Below are 24,269 nucleotides of genomic sequence, written 5' to 3' on the forward strand. Positions count from 1 at the left end.
ACCAAGTAAGTAACCTCAGACTAGCAGAAGTACTAGCCAAGGGTGGAGGTGAATCTAGAATAAGTAGTAGAGCAGAGATGAGTACCAATCGTGGCCTCAAGACCAGCTGCAAAAAAACTTCAATGCGTATCTCCACTCTAGATTTCCCAAAGAGCCCAAGCTAAGATAAAGGGAGATTCTTCACAATAGGTAACAGACCACAGTAGGTCTCATTAGCTCCACTTTATCACATTAAGAAATCTTCTACAGATGCACTTTATTTTCACCACTTTATGTACTGATACTAAGGGAGTTAGACTATCCCAATACTGCTGTGCTTGTGCCATTCTTTTATTTTCTACACTTTTAAGCTTTTTGTATAGCAACTCTACTTCATGTATAATTGTATATCCTAATTGGATAGTATCTTTCACCTTTAAAATGTGAGACTATTCCCAGAGAGGAACGCTTCCTTTCTGAACCTACCATATTCAACTTTATCTCATTAAATAGAGTTACCCTTGTTTTGATGTTTGCATTTTCCTGGTATATGTCTACCAACCTCTCTGCCTTCAGCCTTTTGAAGTTAGCTACAAATGTCTGTGTTATGGAAACATGCAGTTGTTGTTGAGCCTTTGCGTGCTGCCAAAATCTGACTTTTTAAACTAAGGAACTAATCCCATTAACATACTACCATAAATATTGTTCTTTTGTAATTTTGTGTTTGTTTTTTTATGGTTCTTGTTGTTTCCATTGTTTTATATCTTCTACCATTTAGTCTGTTTTTCTGGTCCAGCCACCTGCCATCCTTGTTAATCTGGAACCCTTCTATTTGGAGGGGTGTGCCTTACTAAAATCAAATGAACTTCCACAATGTTGGATTACTGCTCCGGTCTAAGGACTCAGGAAACAAACAAACCAAACCTAGAAGTTTCACTCGTCTGCTCTACTTCACATAGTGTATGAGTAGGGGCTCAGGAAGATAAAATACTCTTCCATTTAAAGAGATTTTTATTATGTTATTTAAATACTGCACTAGACAAATGATTAGAGCAGCTGTATACGTAATATACAAGGAATTCACTTAGAATGATAATTAAGGATAAGCCTGTAACAGGATTGTTCACTTAAAAGCCTCAACAGCTCAAAGACGCAACTGTCTTATACTATGAAAACTATCTCTGTATTTATTTTATTACATGAGTGAGGTTATTTGACACAGATGACTCAGAAGGAAGATGTAATAACGCAGATTACTCAGAAGGAAGATGTAATTCCACTGAATTAAATAATTTTTTAAAATTCCAGGCTGGGCATGATGGCTCATGCCTGTGATCCCAGCACTTTGGGAGGTCGAGGCAGGTGGGTTGCTTGAAGCCAGGAATACAAGACCAGCCTAGGCAACATGGCAAGACCCCATCTCTACAAAAACATAAAAAATAAAAATTTGCCAGGCATGGTGGTACATGCCTGTAGTCTTAGCTACTTGGGAGGCTGAAGTGAGATGATCACTGAGCCCAGGAGGTAAAGGCTGCAGTGGGCTATGTTCATGCTACTGCATTCATGCCTGGGTGACAGAGAGAGACCCTGTCTCAAAAAAAAAAAATTAAAAAAAAAATTCCTTTCAACCTACTGAACCCAGGAGTTCAAGGCTGCAGTGAGCTATGATTATACCACTGCATTCTAGCCTGAGTGACAGAGTAAGATTCTGTCTCTTAGGAAAAAAAAAAAAAATTCCTCTCTCAATACTTTTCAAAGAATAAGCTAGATTAAACTAAAATATAAAACATACCAACACAAAAAAATTTTACATAAATGTTCACGTCAGCATTACCCATAATAGTCAGTGGTAACAACCCAAATTATAATCAAGTGATAAATGGATAAACAATCTATTCAGTGAAATATCTGTCAATAAAATAACATGAAGAACTGACACACAATAAATACATGAATGAATCTTGAAAAGATTATGCTAGGTAAAATAAGCCAAGCATAAAATATCACATATAATTCTATGTATATGAAATGTCCAGAATAGACAAATATACAAAGACAGAAAGTAGATTAATGTTTGCTTAGGGCTAGAGGTGAAAGGAACACAGAAGAATAGGAAATAAAGACGAGTGGATTTGGAGTTTCTTTTAGGGCAATGGAATTTTCTAAAGTTAAGTAATGAGCACACAATCTTCAAATATAATAAACACTGAGTTGTACACATTAAATGAATAAATTGTATGGCATGTAAATTATATCACAAGAAAAGCAGTTAAAAATCCCAGAAAACAAAAATACAAAATATTTCTGAATATATATATATATAAAACAATTCTGGCAAATACTCAATCTTGGTAACTTGGTAATATTCTATTTCCAATTTGGAATGACTGGTAATAATAGTAGCTTATTTTGTATACTGCTTCACTTCAGAGCAAAAACAAACTTTACACTGCTCCATATAAATCAGTGAAATACAGTGATCCTAAGAATTTGATGAGAGGCAGTGATGTCAGCCAAAACAGCTCCACAGAGCACTATAAAACATCAAAGTGTCAGAATACATTTTTTCAGAATTCTGGAAATTATTCAAAGGTTTATGGCAATCAAGTGAACTCAGAACCAAGAAAAAGGCAACTTAAAAACAGGAGACCACCTCACACCCATTAGGACTGTTACTATGAAAAAAATAAAGTGTTGGTAAGAATGAGGAATAACTGAAACCCTTCTGTACTACTCGTGGGAATGTAAAATGGTAGAGCTGCCATGGAAAACAGTGTGGCAGTTTCTCAAAATGTTAAAAAGAATACCCATGTGATCCAGCAATTCCACTTCTGCCTATAGCTCAAATGAACTGAAAGCACGGTCTCAAAGAGATATTTGGACAACTCTGTTCATAGCAGCATTATTCACAACAGCTAAATGCAGAACCAACCCAAGTGCCACTGATGAATGGATAAGCAAGTATGGTATATACATAAATGGAATATTATTCAGCCTTAAAAACAAATAAAATTCTCACATATGCTGCAACATGGATAAATCTTGAGCACATTATGCTAAGTGAAATAAGCCAGCTGCAAGGAGGCAAATACTGCATGATTCTGCTTATATGAGGTATTTATAGTAGCCAAAATCATACAGACAGAAAATAGAATGATGGCTGTTGGGGGTCGCAGGGAGAGGGGAACAGGGAATTGTTGTCTAGTGGGTGTAGAGTTTCAGCTTCACAAGATGAAAAGAATTCTGGAGATGGATGGTGGTGATGATTGCACATTATGAATGTATTTAATATCACAGAACTGTGCATCTAATGGTTAAAATGGCACATTTTATATGTATTTACTACAATAAAACGGTGGGGAAAAAACATCGGGAAATATTTCCAGCATTTTAACTAGTCTTTGGCTCTACCTGCCTCACTAACTAGGCAAGGATTTTGAAGAAAGCAGCCACATTTTCAGTGTGGGACCCTAGTCCTAGGCTAGACAGAGGCAATCCTTGAAAACATCGTTAAGGCAAGTAAATAGCCCGATGCTGCCTGGAACAAAACATTAAAGTGGAGGAGAAAACAAGATATGGCATACCATCAAGCATACCAACTTTGCATGATGGGTGTTCCAAAAGGAGAAGAAAGAGAAAAAGGAGCAGAAAAAATATTTGAAAAAATAATGACTGAAAATTTGCTAAATTTGATGAAAGATATGAATCTATTTTTTCTTTTTAGCTTCCTTCCATCCTGATCAAAAGACATGAATCTACATATCCAAGCTACTGAATGAATTCTAAGATGGATGAACATAAAGAGATCTGCACTAAGACACATTACAATCAAACTGTTAAAAGTCAAAGACAAAAAGCATCCTGAGAGCAGCAAGAGAGGTGCATTTGTCACTTATAAAAGATCCTCAACGAGCTTAACAGCTGATTTATCATTGGAAACCATCTAAAACAAACAGCAACGGATGATACATCTGAAGTGCTAAAAGAGGCCGGGTGGAGTGGCTCACACCTGTAATCCCAGCACTTTGGGAGGTCAAGGTGGGTAGATCCCTTGAGGTCAGGAGTTCGAGACCAGCCTGACCAACACGGTGAAACTGTCTCTACTAAAAATACAAAACATTAGCCAGGTGTGGAGGTGGGCCCCTGTAATCCCAGTTACTTGAGAGGCTGCAGCAGGAGAATTGCTTGAACCTGGGAGGTAGAGGTTGCAGTGAGCCGAGAATCAAGAAGACAAGACAAGACAAATGGGAGGGGAGGGGAGGGGAAGAGAGGAGAGGGTGGAGAAAGGAAGGAAGGGGAAGCGGGGGGAGGGAGGGAAGGAGAGAAAAGAAAGAAAAGAAAAAAGAAAGGAAGGAAGGAAATGGTAAGACATCCTATGTTAGTGAATTGGAAGACTAAATATCCTGACGACGGCAAAACTACCTAAGCAATCTACAGATGCAATGAAATCCTAATTAGAGTTCTAATTGCCCTTTCTGCAGAAATAGAACAATACTCAAATTCATATGGCATCACAAAGGGCTCTGAAAAGCCAAAACAAAATTGAAAAAGAATAAAGCTGGAGAATTCATACTTCTCCATTTCAAGTTACTACAAAGCTAAAAGTGATCAAAATAGTGTGGTACTAGTATAATATATGGTCAGGCACATAGGAAATATGTGAAACAGAACTGAGAGTCCAGAAATGAAACCATGTATCTATGATCATCTGTTTTTTGACAGGGGTGCCAAGACCATTCAATGGCGAAAGAATAGTCTCTAACAAATAGTGCTGGCACAACTAAATTGCTACATACAAAAGAATGAAGTTGGAACCTTACCTCACACCAGACAAAAAATTAACTAAAAATAGATCAAAGACCTACATGTGAGAGCTTAAACTATAAAACTCCTAGAAGAGAACATTAGACTAAATCTTCATGGCCACGGTTTTGACAATGGATTCTTATACATGATATCAAAAGCACAAGTGATGAAAGAAACCATTGTATTTCATCAAAACTGTAGCTTTTGTGCATTAAAGGAAATCATCAGCAAAGCGAACAGACACCCTACAGAATGGGAGAAAATATTTACAAATTATATACCTGATAAAGATTTCATATATGAAATACATAAAGAAATGCTACAACAACAACAAAAAGACAAACAACACAATTTAAAAATGAGCAAAGGGCTTGAATACACATTTCTCCAAAGAAGATACACAAATGGTCACAAGCACATGAAAAATGCTCAACATTATTATTCGCTAGGGAGATGCAAAGTAAAATCAGAAGAAACACCACTTCATACCCATTAGGATGGCTAGAATTAAAAAAGTCAGATAACAAGTACTGACAAGGATGTGAGGAAACTGGAACCCGCATACACTGCTAGTGGGAATGTAAAATAGTGCAGTTACTGTGCAGTTTGATGGTTCCTCAGAAAGTTAACTACAGAATTACCATATGACCCAGTACTTCCAGTCACAGGTATATCCCAAAGGACTGAAAACAGATATTCAAACAAATATTTGTGAGAGAATTTTCATAGCACTATCTATAATAGCTGAAAAGTAGAAATAACCCAAATGTCCATCAACGGATGAATGGATAAACCAAATATGGTATATAGAATATTATTCAGTCATAAAAAGGAATGAACTATTGACACATGGTACAACATGGAGAAATCTTGAAAACATCACATGATATTTCATATAAATGGAAACATAAATGCAAATCTATAGGCACAGAAAGCAGACTGGTATCATGCCAGGGCAAAGTAAGAAACATGGGGATTTTTTGCTTAAGAAACATGGGGATTTTTTGGGTGGTAATGAAAATATTTTAGAATTTAATATGGATGGTAGTTGTACAGCACTGTCAATGTACTAAAAATGACACTTTAGAGTGGTTAATTTTGTTACATGAATTTCACCTCAGTTAGAAAACAAAGAGTACGATGATAGTTTTTTCTACTAACCCGATGAATAATTCCAGCAGAGTGAAGGTGCTTGATTCCACACAGCATCTGATAGAGAAGGTAGGACATTCTTTCATGATCTAGTTCCATCTGAATCACTTGGCAAAGATTTGCATCCATGAGCTCCATGACTATGTAACTTTATGAGTGAAAAAAAGAGAACAACAGCTAAAGTGTCTAGCAGCAATCTAAGAAAAATGTATTAACAAAATTTTAATTATTACACTTACACATCTTGAAATTCTTCTAGGGATTTCTGTGGTGTGAAAACATTCAAAAGGCCAATTATCTATAATAAAAGTTGAGAGAAAAATTAGAAACTACTTTCTAATATTTTAATTGGAGAACTACAAATTCGTGGGTTAAAAAAACTACCATCAGTTTAAAATCTTTCTTTACATTCTAAGCTCAAGTAATTGCTTTTATTTTATATATTGCAACTTTATGGGCAGGAGTTGGAGTAGGGGATGGATAGGTGGAGGCACAGAGGATCTGTAACCCATTTATCTGTAATTCCATTTATGAACCGTCAATTATCAAGCACTTACATTATACAAACCTCTACATAATTTCAAACCTCTACATAATTTAACAGCAAGTCTTAAATCCCTTCTACCAGCTCTTTTCCAATTCAGTATCTCTATATAATCTCAGCCCTTTCCTCCTTTGGTTCTTCATAATACTGCACTTGCCCAGTTTTCTTCATTCCCAGTCTATTTCACTGGATCATCCATAAGCATATCCCTTCTTTCCCACTACTATGTTTAATCTATTTCTTTTCACTTTTTGCATGGACATCTCACAAATAAGATAACACTGAATTCATTTTCATTCCTACCCAAACCCCTTACTTTTCCAGTGTGCCCTCTCTTTTACAAAAGAAGGCTTAGGGTGATTTTTGACTCCTTTTTCAGTATACGCACCATAATAAATACTCATAGAATGCTGTCCATTCTACTGTCAATCTGACCTTCAATCTCTTTTTTCCATTCCCTGTGCTATAAACAGGTTGAAGACTTTAACATCTAGACTGTTCATGCTATAATTCCTTCTAACACTAGTGTTAGAGATTGATTGCCGCCCCCCACACACTCCACACAATTCATATGTCTAGCCTCCAATGTGATAGTATTTGGAAATGGGGCCTTTGGAAGGTACTAAGGGTTAGATTAGGTCATGAGAGTGGGGCCCTCATAATGGAATTAGTGGCCTAAAACAAGGGAAGAGAAAGAGCAATTTTTCTCTCCCTCTCCTTGAGCACACACTGAAGAAAGGCAAGTGAGGACAAGGTGAAAAGTTGGCCACCTCCAAGTCAGGAAGCAGGCCCTGATCAAGAATCAAATTGGCCAGCAACTTGATCTTGAACTTCCCAGCCTACAGAATTGTGAGAAATAAATCTCCGTTGTTTAAGACACCCAGTGTACAGTATTTTGTCACAGTGGCCTGAGCTGATTAAGGTCACTAACAATGGTTTTCTACAAATTCAGCTACCATTTACTGCCTATAACATGGTAAAAGAAAGACCTGATCATATTACTAACCTCCTCATAAATTTAAAGCCAACAAATAAATTCTAAAACTCCCTTGCAGTGTATTCCAAAAGCCTCCATGATATGCCATCAACTCACTTCATCTCCTGCTAAGTCCTATATTAAACGTCATACTTTGGCTATGCTAGTTTCAAGAACGTCATTTTAAAAATGTTTTGATGCTTTTAAACATACTATTCCCTATGCTTGTCACTTATCTACTGAACTTAATTATCTTCCAGGTGAACCTCTTTTGTAGATTTTGACAACCCCTAGTTCTTGAAAGAGTTGACTATTCTACTTTGTCCCCAGTTATCTTCTAATGTTGTTATGGTATTCAGCACACTGTAGTCTAGTCTCATTTTCACATCAGCTACATCCCTACCACAGAGAATTCTTATTAGAAAGAACTGTGTCTTAATCACTTTTATTGCCCTGTATATGGCAAGTTACATGACACACATATAAAAATGTTTGCTGACAATGATACTTAGGGATGGGAATTTGTTTTTCAGGCATAAATTTTATAAGGGCAATAACATTATAAGGGCATAACTTCATAAGAAAAACTGATGTTTTTCTTCTAAGCATTCAGCTTTACATAAGGTTTTTAAATATTTGTTCAGTGAATACATTCGTAAAAATAATACACCAGAAAGGGTCAAACAAATTTAAGATAGGGAAATGGTAATAAGGAAGCATCTGCCTGCTCTAAATAAGTTCAAGACTACCAACCACATGCAATGCACAATAGGAGACTTCGACAAATAGTAAATCTAGTCTCATTAATATCTGAAAAGCCCTAGAGTGGAACAGAGGTATTAAAGATTAAAGGCATACAGAGACAGAAAGAAGATTAGTGGTTGTTTAGAACTGAGAAGGATGGGAGGTAGGGGAATGACAGCTAAAGGATAAAAGATTTCTTTCTGAGGTGATAAAACTATTCTAGAACTGACTGCAGTGATGGTCCTACATATCACTCAATACACTAAAAACCATTGAATGGTATACTTCAAATGGGTGAATTGCATGATAAAATTATATTTCAATAAAGCTGTTATAAAAAAGATTCTAACAGATAGTCGTCCTATTTTTCAAAAAGGGAAATAAAGCAAATTAAATTATATCAGTTATAGACTGGACAGCCAAGCAAAAGTCAATGACTGATTAGTGGTGGTATATAACTACTTCAAAAGAAGTAACAATTACCAGCAGCAGGTAAAAAGTTCATTGAGAAATACTATTTCCTTTCATGAATAAAAACAACAAAGAACAATAGCAATAAATCAGAAAAATGCAACTAGACACAGTATATGAAGAGTTCAAAACGGCATTTTAGAAAATGTTTCTAATAATAACATCCATGGGAATAAGATGATGAATTGGAAACAGCTGGATAACTGTGATAGACACATAATTTCTGCAATATGCTCAAAAGTTGCTAATCAATTAATTCAGCTATTACAAAGACATCCTGAGCAAAACTGGGAAGTGAAGCCCACAAGTGAAAAGGCAGAACAAGGAAGAAAAAAGCAATCACTAGTAGACCAGGAAGAGTAACCACATTTCACCTTTGAAATGTAATAGGGAGAAACAGGAAGTACTATACGTAATTCTCCATAATCAAAAGAAAAAATATAAAGACTGGGTGAGACGGGACCTGCAAGGCAGGCCTGTAACAAAGAAAGAAAACGGGAATCAGATGGGGACATAATTTCTAAACAGGGTTTTAATGTCTACAGTTAAGAGATGACATGCCTCAGCTCCTCTCAGAAGATCTGATCAAACATGCAGTAGGGTGTGCTAGGTGGCTTATGCAGTACTGTGCGCTAGGTCACTTTCAAAGCATGTTCAGAGATAAACAGCCAAGATTAAAAAAGAAACTCGAGACCATCTATGAAAAGAATGAGAAAAACCAGGGATGCTTAGACCAATGAAGAGACAATCTGTACAGAGGATGAAATAGTTTAAAAGGCAAAACACTACAAAAACATCCATCCATTGGGGAGTGGAATAATTTAGTTACCATTTCCAGTTTTCCCATATTTAGCTTTACACTCGCTCACTGAACAAATATATTCTGAGTACCTACTCTTGTCCATACTCTTCTAGGTGCTGAGAGTACTGCCTGGATAAACCTCTGCCACCCCTGCTAGAAGCCTAATCATGTGAGACATGCTTAGTCATACTCCATGCAGTTGAAGGAATCACCTTTCTTTGCAGTCACCCAGGCTTGAGAGGTAGGAGTAACTGAACTCCTCCCCAAGGAAAAACTAAGGCAACACCACCATTGCCATGGAACTGTGTTCACAGGCCATAAGGGGCACGAGCAGCTCTATCCATTGGCAGGACGCCACCAGCAAAACTGTGATGAGCAACACATCAGGTTCCCACTTGGAACAAGAATGGCTACCACAACTTCTTCCCTATCATTATCTACCTCTAACCTTTGTCTCTTGACTTTTTTTTATGCCATTCTTTCTCTCTGAAGGCTCCTTTCCTTCAACAATCCAATTTTTACCCCATCTTTAAGAGTCAGCCTAGGTCTACTCCTCCCCAAAGCCTTCCCAGCTCATTAAAGCTCACAGAAATTGTCCCTCTTTTTAGATCTCAATATATGGGCCACTATCACCATTTGACAAACGTCCACTGCTTTGTGATGTTTGATACTTAACTTTCTGTATGTCTGTTTTGTATTCAAAACACCATTGTAAGCTCCCGAAATAAGGGGCCTAATCCTGAACTTGCACGAATTTTTTTCCCTTGGTAATGAACCCAATAACTCCAATACACAGAGGCTTGCATATATTTAGCTCTCAAAATATGGTAAATTGTATTATCTGCAGTCAGAAAGTACTGCACTCATTATATTATATGAACTCTTTTGGACAAACACTATGAAATGTCTTTAGTCAGATACCTTCGGTTTAGGACTGCCTAAAAGTGTCCCTTACACAATTCACTCCTAGTTTATTTCCTCAACTGAAGAAATCATTCCATTAGAACAACCACAAAAGTATGAATATGCTCAATGTAAGTTTAAAAAAGTATAATTGTTTATTCTCAAAATGAGTACATGTATCTTTACAAAGCCTCCTCTTCGCAATCATTAGAAAATGCAATTAGAAACATATTAATACTCTCTAGATATTTTCAAAAACTTTCTGCTAAACCCATTATCATCATAAAGTGACCAGTGAATACTGCCATCACTTAAAGAGGTGGGAGTGGGGTAGGGAAAAGTGATATAAATTTTATATTCAATATGATTAGAGTGTCAAAGTATAATGGGAACAATTTCATCTCTGTGCTAATGCTACAGTTTTCTGAAATGTTAGCCTGACAGAGACAAAAAGCAGAAGATAAGATCAAGCTGAATAAAATTCTTCTGAAACACTTATCTTTTTAAAACTCCTTTTGTAAATTAAATGACAGGAAATCATATAATCTAAATTCTAGAAGTCATTTTTTGATACAATTTAATAAAGTTATGAAAAAAAATCACCCTGTAGATATATATATATCCCTTTTAAACGATGTTTTAATACAGAACAATTTAAAGTCCCTAATATTTAAAGTCTTTGATATTCACATATTCATGAATAAATCTTGATTTCATCTACACTTAGGAAACCAAAAATGTTCACTTACATTTTTGTGATTAACACATTTCATAAGAACTAGCTCTCTGTAGGCCCGCTTGGCATGAGTCTGATTCTGAAATGGTCGGCTTAGCTTCTTGATTGCAACATTTCTTTCAAGAATGGCATCATAAGCTGCGCTGTAATAAGAAATTAAAAAACACACAAAAAACTTAAAGCAAAAAGCTGTAAACTGAATTCATGAAACAGTCATATAGATTTCTCACTTTCTCCAAAGACAAGTAACTGGATCACTTCCCAGTCTATGACGCTCAACATGTCTTCTGTATCTATTACAACATGTTTTTTTGGCAACTATTTCCTAAAATGTTAATGGATCCAGACAGTGGACTATGACAACTGAGACCCTGCATGTTCGTTGTGTTGCCTCAAAGATCCACCTAGTACATGGTGGGCACTCAATGTACAAATGCATAATAATTATTTAGCTCCACTAGATAGCCTAAAGCCTGAATGAATCCTTAACCTTGCACTTCTATCAAGAAAAGGTAGGATAAAGAATGCATACAAGGCTGGGTGCAGCGGCTCATGCCTGTAATCCTAGCACTTTGGGAGGTCAAGGTGGGTGGATCACGAGGTCAGGAGATCGAGACCATCCTGGCCAATACGCTGAAACTCCATCTCTACTAAAAGACAAAAAAATTAGCTGGGCGTGATGGCGCGCACCTGTAGTCCCAGCTACTTGGAGGCTAAGGCAAGGGAATCACTTAAACCCAAGAGGCAGAGGTTGCAGTGAGCCAATATCATGCCACTGCACTCCAGCCTGGGCGACAGAGCAAGACTCCACCTCAAAAAAAAAAAGAAAAAAAAAATAATAATAAAATAAATAAATAAATAAAGACGACGAAGGTATATACAGAGGTATGTATACAAAATATTATTTTACAATTTTTTGAAGAAGTAAAGCCCTTAAAAATGTGTTTTGGAGGAGAAACTAAAAATCAAGTTGTTTATAAACATGAATGCTAGATTTCAGGGCATGAGAAGCTGTTTTATAACTGGAAAACACAACATCATACCCATTACTCTTCATATCTTCCTCTATCCCATGACACTGACCATATAGCAGCTTTCTCATATGACAGGTCAGAGACACTGAAGCACAAATAAGGTAAAGTATCTTTAAAGAACTTTACGACTGGAAGATCCTAAAAATTATTTGGATTCACCATTGCCTAATGTAGGGCCAGTGGTAAAGTAATTTGCCAAAGGTTAAGCCAGAAAGTTAAAAGCAAAGCTGAGACTAGAAGATCTAAGACATGAAGTCATGTTTTTCAAACTGGACCACTTAACATACTATAAAAGACTATTTCTGTTTATATGTATATAATATTTGGAAAGCCAGCTCACTGCTGATTAACAGTTTTCTTATCTGACTGAAAACTTGAATTTGTTTTGTAGCTATCTGATCATATCAAATGCCATGTAGCACTATATGTATTAAGAAACTGGTACTGCATAAATGGACACATCTATACATTCTATATATACAACTACTGCCTATATATACATACATACACACACCAAAATATACATAAATATTATAATCCTTACTTGTGAAATGCCATATTTGCAAACATGTCCTACTCAAAACAAAACAAAAACTCAGTGGGGTCATGCAAAATTATTAGATGTTTTGACTATCTTCAAATAAAGCAGGTTTTATTTTTAACAATTAAATTCATTGCTATTATCTGCCAAATCAAAAGCATATTTCAAATTCTAAAAGTTCAAAAGGGTCTGAGTGCACTCCACTATCCTGTATCCAAAAAAATTAAATTTCTAACTGTTGATTCTTCAATGTGCACAAATCAGAAGCACCTGAGGATACAAAGGCCACAATCTAGACCCAATTAATCTTACTATTTATGGTTGGGGCACAAAATAATGCTTTAAAAAAAAAGGTCTGTATTCAGTTGACTCAGCAACACACAAATGAGTTTTGAAATTTTTATGTTTAATATTTGTCTATTTCGTAAACATCTCTTACAGAAATTATCACTTTCAGCAAAAATATGAAAATAGTTATTCCTTAGGCTAAGGGCTTAAGAGGGCTTAACAAGCAATTTTTTCTTAATTTTGATACAAAAACTTCAAAGTGCACCTACCTGAGGATAAGTGAAGATACAGAAATATTAATATATTTTAAAATATTTATATGTAATATATATATTATATAATCCTCACAATTTTGTAAATTAGGTAAGAAACGGGCTCAGCAGAGTAAATTTGCCAAAAGTCATAAAGCTAGTAAATTACAGAGCTAAAACCTGAACAGAGCCAGACGCGGTGGCTCACGCCTGTAATCACAGCACTTTGGGAGGCTAAGGTGGGCAGATCACGAAGTCAGGAGATCGAGACCACGGTGAAACCCCATCTCTACTAAAAATACAAAAAATTAGCCGGGCATGGTGGCTGGCGCCTGTAGTCCCAGCTACTCAGGAGGCTGAGGCAGGAGAATGGTGTGAACCCAGGAGGCGGAGCTTGCAGTGAGCCTAGATCGTGCCACTGCACTCCAGCCAGGGCGACAGAGCAAGACTCCGTCTCCAAACAAACAAACAAAAAAGGTAACAAAAATATAATTATTCTTGAATGAGGCTTATAATTCCCCAAAACACTAGTTTATTATTATGCTAATTTAGTGATCTGCAATCAGTATCAGAACTATCCCAAAGAGTGATCTGCATTTCAGTTTATAAAGAATTATGTTGATATAGCCTAAGCCTTTTGTAGAAGTTAGCTAATAAATCAATTTTAAACAAATGGATGAATTTTGAAACACATAAGTGAGATATTAGCTGACTTCATTCCCCAGTGTGGAATAAGATTTCTGAAATTCCAGGGCTTCATTATAGGGTGAAAGTGATGGTTAAATGTAGCTTCTTATTAAACAGTTATCTAATGGGAATACACGTATACATGAAATTAACAAGCATGCCACTTATTCTTTCTTGATAGAGATATTTGTCTCCAATGAGTTATGACCAAATATTTAATCATAGTTTATACTTAAAGATGGCAGTTTATAGTTATATATTATGAATAACACAGGTTATTATCTCAAATCTGAAAATATGAAACCTAAAATGCTCAAGAATCCAAATTTTGGGGGCACTGACATGATGCTCAAAGGAAATGTTTCACTGAAGCATTTCTGATTTGAATTTGGAATGCTCAACCAATACAAATATTCCAAAATCTGACACTTCTGGTCCTAAGCATTTCAGATTAGGGATACTCAACCTTTAATAATAATAATAAAGAAAAGACCATTGATCCCTGAAGCAAACAATTTACTGTGGAATAGTTTTCATTTAATTTGTTTTAATTTTTCGAGGCAAGTTAAATATTTGCCAAGGTATCTAAATTACAAGAGGAGAAAACGTAGCAGTTAATGATTCTTTGCCTAATTTTTGGAAGTAAAAACTTACCATACTATTCCTTGCGCTCCTGAGCCTATAGGTTTTAAATTCTGATACCGTTTCAGGACTGTGAATGTAGAATCTCCAATCTCTACACTATAAAAATTGTTGTCACGCTTGCTTCTGCTCATGATGGCAAGCAATTAATTTAATGGCTTCATCCAAAAATTCACCAAGAAGCTGCAAGATGGAACAAAATGTGATGTTAACAAAATGAACTTGTTTTAATATTAAAATTTGAGCCCTTACTCTCTGTTTACTTACTGATAGTAACACAGACTGCTAGATCATGAAAAGAGCTGCTTCATTAAAAAACACAAGAAAAAAAATACCACAGAGCCTTGATCAGCATATGCCATATGAACGACTGATAGTTTTTTTTTAAAAGAAACATTAGGATAAATCATTCCTCCAATCTAGAAGTTACCAGCATTAATACATTAATAACTTACAAGACTAACAAAAGCAAATAATTAAAATTAAGCACGTTTTTAACGTCACTCCACAGTTTAAAATAAAATTTAAAACCAGTCTTTCTCGTGTGCTTATTATAGAGAATAAAAACCTTAATTTTTATGAGAAATTTATAAACTTTCATTCAAAACTGGTTAACAGTCTCATTTAGTGCCACTAATCAACAAATGGAAATAAGTTGATTAGCACATGTCACCCTTGCCTAAAACACAAAGGGTACCACAGTGCCTTCACTGTCACAGATCCTCTGACCTGCCAAGGCAACCTCCTGGTGTAACACACATACTGAGACTGTAATGGGTGAAAGGATGAGAAGCAAAACAGAAACAAGAGAGAGAGAAGTAGTTAGCATATTGGGATACAAAACAAAACGATACTATTCCATCCTGCTTGAGGCATTAAAAGTACAATTCAACTTCTAACTACCATTCCTTTACTACTTGTAGGATTAAAAATCAAGACAGTCTTTTTCTACCCATGTGAATACTGGTTATTAGCAAACTTATTATCCATCCTTACTAGACAAAAGATACTATTCCAAAATGTATGCAAAGCAGCTTTAACCTACTCCTTGCCTCCTCAATAAGTCATGAAACCAGTTAGGTCTCAAGTTACTGTTTTTTGTGGTTTTAAGATAATGCTAACCCCCCCAAAATCCTAATATGACTACAATACAAAGAATTAATTCAGCAAATATTAATTGCCTGCTAGGCACTCTGCATGTCCTGGGGTCAGATCACAAACTAGGTAAGAAGGTGAGCCACTGGAGGGTGGAGACCATGAGAATGCCTTGACCTGATCCTTGGCTGCAACATGTAGATTGTACTGCAGGAGAAAGGGGGAGCAAGAGTGGAATATGAACATCTGAGAGACTATTATAATGACTCAGATGAAAGAGAAACAATGAAGAGTCTTAGGCCTAAAGGAGTTAAAAATAAACAAAAACTAAACAGGCAACTCCAAACTATGTAAGCTGTAAAACCGAGGACAAATAAACTAGAAACAAATGAGGAATTAGACCTGGATACATCGTAAAAGGTCCAGAGAAGCATTTCCAAAATCACTAACTGGACGAGTCATATAGTGCTCCAGAGAAGACCGAAATGACAAGACTCATAAATTCTTCCTAAGTGGACAACCCATAATAAAGAAACGAGCTTTGGTAATGATTTAAACACTGAGCTATGTTCACAGAATGCTCACATACAGGGATTGTTCATCCTAATCGTTTTCCTACCATAACCTGAATTCCCTCTTACCTACTACAGTAGTGAAATAAGGAAGAAGAGAAATGGGAAGAGTGGAAGAAGAGTGTTGGCCGTCAGGCCCTTTATTAATTATTCTACACATTTATCCTGGAAACTGGGTCAGCTGGGGGCATGGAGACACTAATAGTGATCTCTGATAATCTACAAATATGAGCACAGGCTGAGCACAAAGTTGATGGTGTTTTCACCTTCTGGAAGGTTAAACCTTCCACCCAAGCATTCAAACTACCTGCAGATTAGGATTCCTAACCTTACTTGGAGGAGTCATACGTCTCTCTCAAAAAGATTAAGATAATCAGGAGACAAAGGGGTACTCTGTGGTGCTTCACAGGAGTTGACATATTGTTATCAAAGTAGGTAAAAAAAAAAACACTGTGTTTCAGAGTTTCTCCACTGGCTGGAAAAAAAGAAAAAGCTTGAGTAGATCCAGGAACATGCAGGCAGCACGACCGTTTACTTTTTTGCTAAGAGTAACAGCAAGGAAAAGCTCCTTTCTGTTCTCAGAACAGGGTGGCCCGGCCACAGGAGTGGGATTCACAGTGACAAGAAGTCTGAACAAAGGCTATGGCAGGCAGATAAGCATGGATAGTCACAACTCCCCAGGAGCAGGGCAGAGGCAGGCAGACAGGTTCCAAGGTTAAGCAGGCAGCCCCAGCTAAGCAGTACGCTTGGCAAAAGCCACAGCTGCCACTTACAAGAACAGAAGACAGAAAACTCTCTACTCACTTATACTCAGTCATGCAATATTCAAACCTGATTTAAGCACCATGCTATGTACTGTTAACAAGATAGTAATCAGCATCTGGTTCCTCACAGTGCTGCAGCTAGGACAGAAAAAGAGACCTTAAGCTGATGGCTACCTGCCTGACTGAAACTACAGCTGTGGTAAGGACAATGAAGGAAAGCGGCAGGATGTCAAAGAAGCTGGTGCCAGTCTGGGCTCAGGAACAGATACTCCTGACAACATGACGTTTAAGCAAGATCTGAACACTGAAGATGAGTCAACCAGACAGGGAGAGGAGAGAGCTTTCTAGGCAGAAAAACAAAACACATGCAAAGGACTATAAAAATTGTACCAACTGTACAATTTGATGAGTTTTGATTAACTGTACAATTACATAACCACCATCAGGAAAATCATGATATAAAACATTTCCATTACCTCAATACATTCCCTATATGGTCAGTCTCCACTCTCTACCCCTTTCCCCCCCAACTCCTAGCAACCACTGAATTGGTTATCGTGCCTTTTCTAGATCTTCATATAAATGAAATAACACAGCATGTAATTTTTGTTTGGTTTCTTTCATTTGCTCTAATGATTTAGAGATTCATCCATGCTGGAGTCCTTTTACTAGGAAATAAACTTCATTGTGTGGATGTACCACTTGGACATTTCAACTGTTTACAGTTTTGGAGTTATTATAAATGATGCCAGTATGAATTTCACACTTTTTCTTCATTCATCTTGGGTTAAATATCTAGGAGTGAAATTGCTAAGCCCTATGTTTTTAAGAAATTGTCACACTGTCTTCCAAAGAAGCCATATCATTTTTCATTTGCACCAGCAAGATGTGAGAGTTCCAGTTGCTCCACATTCTTCGGATTGCCATTTAATTTTGTCTATACTAGTGGGTGTACAGTGGTATTTCATGGTGGTTCACATTTGCATTTCCTAATAACTAATGAAGCTGAGCACCTTTTCATGGGTTTATATGCCATTTGTGTAATTATTTTTGGTGAAACAGCTATTTAGTTCTTTTCCCTATTATAAAAATACGGCTGTCTTCTTATGAGTTTTAAGACTTACTTATACATTGTAGATACACATCCTTTGTCAGATGTTTTGCAACTATTTTTTCCCAGTCTGTGGCTTGCCTTTCCATTTTCTTAACAGTGTCTTTTTATTTTGAAATAATTTTAGACTCACACAGAAGTTACAAAAATATTACAGTTTCTGGGTATCTTTCACCCAGCAACAACATTTAACAAACCATAGTACAACTATCAAAATGAGGAAACTAACACTGGTATAATACTATTAAACTAGAAATTTTCCTCAGATTTTACCAGTTTTTACATGCCCTGTGTGTGTATAGTTCTACATAAATTTATCATATACTTTATATTAGTATAACCTCCACTACAATCAGAATACTGAACTATTCCAGCCTGGTACAGTGGCTCACTCCTGTAATCCTAGCACTTTGGGAGACTGAGGAGGGCAGATCACATGAGGTCAGGAGTTCACGACCAGCCTGGCCAACATGGTGAAACCCTGTCTCTACTAAAAACACAAAAATTAGCTAGGTGTGGTGGCACATGCCTGTAGTTCCAGCTACTTGGGAGGCTGAGGCAGGAGAATCGCTTGAGCCCTAGAGACGAAGGTTTCAGTGAGCCGAGATTGTACTACTACACTCCAGCCTGGGTGACAGAATGAGACTCTGTCTCAAAAAAAGAAAAAGAGAATACTGAATGATTCCATCACCTCAAAGAAACATCTTCATGCCATCCCTTTATAATCATAGACTCCTCCCAACTTTACCCGTGGCAACTACTAATCTCTTCTTTGTCACTATAATTTTTTCATTTAGAAAGTGTTATAGGTTGGTAGTAGTGGCTCCTATCTGTAATCCTGGCACTTTGGAAGGCCAAGGCAGAAGGACTGCTTGAGCCCAGGAGTTCAAGACCAGACTAGGCAACACAGTGAGACCCCATCTCTATAAAAAATGTAAAAAAAATAAAAAATCTGCCAGGGTAGTAGTGCACACCTATAGTCCTAGCTATTTGGGAGGTTGAGGCAGAAGGATCACTTCAATCCAGGAGCCAGAGGCTGCAGTGAGCTATGATAGCACCACTGCATGCTATCCTGGGCAACAGAGTGAGACTGTCTCCAAAAAAAAAAAAAAGTTATACAAATTAAACTCACCATAAGTAATCCATTAAATCTTTTGAAACTGGCTTTTTTTCACTTATTATAATGCTCTTGAGATTCTCTAAGATGCTGGTATATCAATAGCTTGTTCTTTTTCTTACTGAATATTATTCATTGTATGAAATGTATGACAATTTATCTATTCACCTCTTGATGGCTATGACAAAGCTGTTAAAAGGCTTTGTGTGAATACATTTTGTGTGAATATAAGTTTTCAATTCTTTAGGGTAAATATCGAGGAGTAAGATATGGTAACTCCATGTTTAATTTTACAAGAAACCGGCAAACTGTTTTCCAGAATGCTGTATCATTTTGCACTTCCACCAGCAATGTGTGAAAGATCTAGTTCCTCCACATTCTTACTAACTCTTGGTTTTGCCAGTACTTTTTATTTTAGCCATTCTAGTAGGTGTGTCATATCTCATCATGGCTTTAAATTCACATTTTCCTAGTAGCTAATCATGTTGAGCATCTTTTCATGTGCTTGTCATCTGTATATGCTCTTTGGTGAAGTGTCTGTTCAGTGTTTCACTCATTTTCTAATTGGATTGTTTTATTCCTACTGTTGAGTTTAGAGACTTTTAAAATATGTTCTGGATACACATTCTTTATCAGACATGCAATTTCCAAATATTTTCTTCCAGTCTGTGGCTTGTCTTTTTATGCTCTTAACAGTGTCTTTCACAGAGTAAAAGTTTTTAATTTTGATGAAGCTCAAGTTATTATTTTTTTTCTCCTTTATGGATTCTGGTTTTGGCGCAAGAAATTTTTACCTGGCCCTAGATCAAAAAGATTTTCGCCTTCATTTTCTTATAAAAGTTTTATAGTTCACACTTTACATTTAGATTTATGATAACTGCTGTATAAGAGTTTTAAGTCAAAGTTTATTTGGTTATCTAATTATTCTATTTGTTGCAAAAAGCATCATTTCTCCCCAATTAATTGCTTTTGCATCTTTGTCAAACTTCAGTTGGCTCTACTTGTACGGCTCTATTTCTGGACTTTTAATTCTGTTTCACTGATCTATCTTTTGGTCAATACCACAGTGTCTTGAGTATAATGCTATATGTTAAGTCTTAGAATCAAGTAGTGTGATTTTTTTTTCAGCTCTATTCTTCTTACTCAAAATTGTTTCCAGTTACTTCATAATTCTATATACATTTTAGAATAAATTTGTCCATGTCTAGAAAAAATAATGCTAAGATTTTGATGGGAACCGTGTTAACAGTGACTTTTGAAGACCAAAAGTTTTTAACTTGGATGATGTACAACTGATTTATTTTTTCTTTTACAGTTTGGTTCTGTATGTCTAAGAAATCATTGCCCACTTAAAGGTTAAGAGTCATTGTTTTGCATACAGATGTCCAATTGTCCAAAAACCATTTGTTAAAAAGATTACCAGTTTCCTCCACCGAATTGCCTTGGCATTTTTGCTGAAAATCAGATAAACATTTTTGTGTGTGGGCCTATTTCTGAACTATTTTCTATACCACTAATAATGTTTATCCTTAGGCCAATACCACACTGTCTTCAGTAATGCAGCTTTCCAGTAAGTGTGAAAATCAGGCAATTTAAGTCATTAAACTTTGTTCTTTTTAAAAATTGTCAGCTATTCTAGGTCCTTTGCATTTTTATACAAATATCAGAATTAAGCTTGTCAATCTTTACAAAAAAGGCCTGCAAAGATACTGGCTGGAATTGCATTTATGGTATACATCAATTTGGGGAGAAATGGCATTATAGCAATTTTGAGTTTTTTGATTCATGGACATGACCCTTGTTTCCACAGGCCTGTATAATTTCTAACATACAAGCTTTACATAATTTTGTTTAACTTCTCCATAGCATTAAGATTTTGAATGCTAATATTTTTTAAAATTTGTTCTTATTTAAATTTCCAATTACCCATTGCTAGTATGTAGAAATGCAATTAATTTTTGTATAATGACTTTGTAATAGGCTCACTTATTAGTCTTAGTAGGCTTTTTTTGGGTATTGGGATTTTCTATATACACAAGCAATTTTATTTCTTCATTTCCAATTTGAATGCCTTTGAATTCTTTTTCTTGCTTCACTCCCTAACTATAATTTCCATACAATGCTGAATAGAAGTGGTGCCTGTTCATGATCTTAGAGAGAAAGCATTCAGTCTTTCATCACTAAGCATGATATATATATTATAGGATTTTACTAGTTGTCCTTTAACAGACAGGTTGAGAAAGTTCCCTTTAAATCCTAGTTTGAGAGTTTTTATCATTAACGGGTACTAATTCTGTTAAATGACTTTTCTGAATATACTGAAATAATCATATAGTTTTTCTTCCTTAGTTGGTTCATATGGCAAATTACACTGATTGATTTTCAAATGTTAAACCACCCTTGCATTCATGGAATGAATCCCATTTGGTCATAAAATACTATCCTTTTTATATATTGATTCAGCTGGCTAAAATTTCATTGAAGATTTTTCCATCTATTTTTATAAGGAATACTTGGACTGTAGTTTTCTTTCATATTAGAGTAATGCTGACATAAAATGAGTTAAGAAGTGTTCCCTCTTCTTTTATTTTTGGAAAGAGTGTATAGAACTGATACTCATCTTTAAATGTTTCATAGACTATCTCAGTGAAGTCTTCTATGACGAGTTGTTTTCTTTTTGAGGGAATGTTTTAATTATAAGTCTATATTCTTTTTAAATATAGGGCTGTTTAGTAACTATTTCTTCTTAAACAGGCTTTGGTAGTTTGTGTTTTTCAAGGAAATTGCTCATTTAATAATTTAAGTTATCCAATTTAATGTCTGCAGAATCTATACTCATCTCTCCTCTTTCATTCATATTAATCTCATTTGTGTCTTCTCTTTTTTCTAATCAGTCTGGCTAGAATTTTATCACTATTAGTGACCTTTTCAAAAAACAAGATTTTAATTTCTCTTACTTTTCTCTAATGTTTTACACTTTCATATTTCAATGCTTCATTTCCTTCTCATTGCTTGTTTTGGAGCTATTCTTTCTTCTAGTTTCTTAAAATGCAATTTTAAAGTACTGAGTTGAGAACTGCTTTTTATAAGGATTTAAGCCTTCATCCAACAACTTCATAACCATATTCAATAACGATAAAAGCAGACACTTAAAAAAAACTTACTTTACGTGAGGTCCTGTTTCAAGTGCTTTGTAAGTACTATTTTAATACTGAAAACAACCCTAGGAGGATTTTCTATTTGTTTACAGCTAGAGGGTAAATCTAGTCCGTGGTATTACATCCCATACTCACATTTTGTCTGATGTTTCCTTATGTTAAGAAAGGAACTACAGTTTTTCCATCTTACAGATTATGAAACTGAATCTTAGAATGATTAATTGCCTATGGTTACAATGTAAGGGGTAGAGAATTTGAGTCCTTCGAAAATATACTAGTCCAAAAAAAAAAAAATCTTGAAGATACAGAGAATATGGAGGAAGAGAAGTTATAAGTCTTAAACCTGTTGAGTCTGAGAAAACTTTAAGACATCCAAATGGAAAAATCAACTTGGTATCTAGATATAGAACTGGACCTCAGATGAGCAGTCTGGGTGAAAGATAAATGTAGGAATTGTCATTGTTACTGAAGCAATGAGAGACAAGTTATTCAAGAGTAGTGATTAAGTAAAAAGAGACCTAAGATTCAGCTTTATAACAACCACATTTAATGAGCAATTGGAGAAAGATAAGCTGACAAGGAAGCCACAGAAGATGTAGCCAGAGACCTAGACAGAAAACAAGAACACATTGGAGAAGCCAAAGGAAGAGAGTGTTTTGAAGAACAAAATGGCTAACAGCACTGATTGTTACAGAGGTGTCAAATAAGCCATCACAGTAGAAGCTAGATTAAAATGAGCTGACGTGTAACTGGGAAATGTATAAGGACACTGGATATAGCTACTTCTTTAGAGAAGTTTAGCAAAGAAGACCAAAGATGAAATAGATAAGGAAGAGTAAATGGTCAAGGGAGGATAATCAGATTATACATTATGTGTGATATAGCATAGTATAACACATATAACATAGAGACAACCTGAACATGTTTATATGCTAATGAAAAGGATCCAATAAAGAGAGGAAGAGTGAGAATGGGGGAGTAAGAAAGAAAATAGGTTTCTCAGATAGCATGTTATTTCCAAAAGGGAAGAATGGGATCCAGAGCACATGTGTGGCCATACGGATGGAGATACTAGTGTGTCACTGCCATAAAAAAAGTACCATCAAGAGACTGAGACAGAAAGTGCAATTTCCAAGTGTGATATTATATATCTATTACATATTAGATAACAATAACATATATATAATTCTATGTATTGTATATATAGAGAACATGTATAATGGGTTTTCATCCATAGCTTCTGGCTCCTAACTCCCATATACCTTGTTACACTCTTTTGCTATGATGTTGGGGTGCTTTAGGCCTCAGAAAACAGAATCTCTCTCTCTTGATTTTCCCATCCTCCTTTCACCAGCTCAAGCCAAGACTTTAATCTTCCCCTGCCTTTCTGACTGCAGGTCATAAGACTCTAATTTCAGAAGGGGGCCTGTCCCATACCCCTGAGAAAGGAATGCTGCACAGAAAGGCTAAGAAGAATCTGAACAGACAGGCTTGTGGGTTTCTCCACTCGGCCTGTTAGTATTAGATTATATCCTTTTTGTTCAATCCCATTTCCACATGGTTGTCGATCGTGCCTATCTAATAAATCTCCATGAAAGGCTCAAGAGGACAGGTTCAGAGAATTTCTGGATAGCTGAACATGTGGGGGTTTCTGGAAGATGGCGTGCCCTGGGAAGGCTTGGAAGCTCTGTGTTCCTGCCCTCATACCTTACGCTATGCATCTCATTATCTGCATCCTTTGTAATATTCTTTATAATAAACTGGTAAAGGTGTTTCCCTGAGTTTTGTAAAGCTGCTCTAGCAAATTAATCTAACCCAAAGAGAGGGGCATGGGAACCTCAACTTGGAGCCAGTCAGTGAGAAGTTCCAGACTTGAGACTGGTATCTGGAGGCGGT

General features: G+C 36.1%; 1 protein-coding gene across 15 annotated transcripts in view; it reads right to left on the reverse strand.

Annotated features, from left to right (window-relative positions):
- MAPK8 (mitogen-activated protein kinase 8) overlaps window positions 1-24,269 on the reverse strand; it is a 135,173-nt gene that overhangs the window by 22,806 nt on the left and 88,098 nt on the right. For all 15 annotated transcript variants that reach the window (XM_015146981.3, XM_028826352.2, XM_015146980.3 and 12 more), the window contains 4 exons: window positions 14,569-14,739; window positions 11,127-11,256; window positions 6,177-6,235; window positions 5,947-6,085 (listed from right to left, as the gene is read on the reverse strand). In XM_015146981.3, the coding sequence (XP_015002467.1) occupies window positions 5,947-6,085; window positions 6,177-6,235; window positions 11,127-11,256; window positions 14,569-14,690 (450 nt within the window). In that variant the 5' untranslated portion in view covers window positions 14,691-14,739. The remainder of the gene's footprint in view (window positions 1-5,946; window positions 6,086-6,176; window positions 6,236-11,126; window positions 11,257-14,568; window positions 14,740-24,269) is intronic.

The sequence above is a fragment of the Macaca mulatta genome, chromosome 9 (genome assembly GCF_049350105.2).
Source record: "Macaca mulatta isolate MMU2019108-1 chromosome 9, T2T-MMU8v2.0, whole genome shotgun sequence".
Lineage (NCBI taxonomy): Eukaryota > Metazoa > Chordata > Mammalia > Primates > Cercopithecidae > Macaca > Macaca mulatta.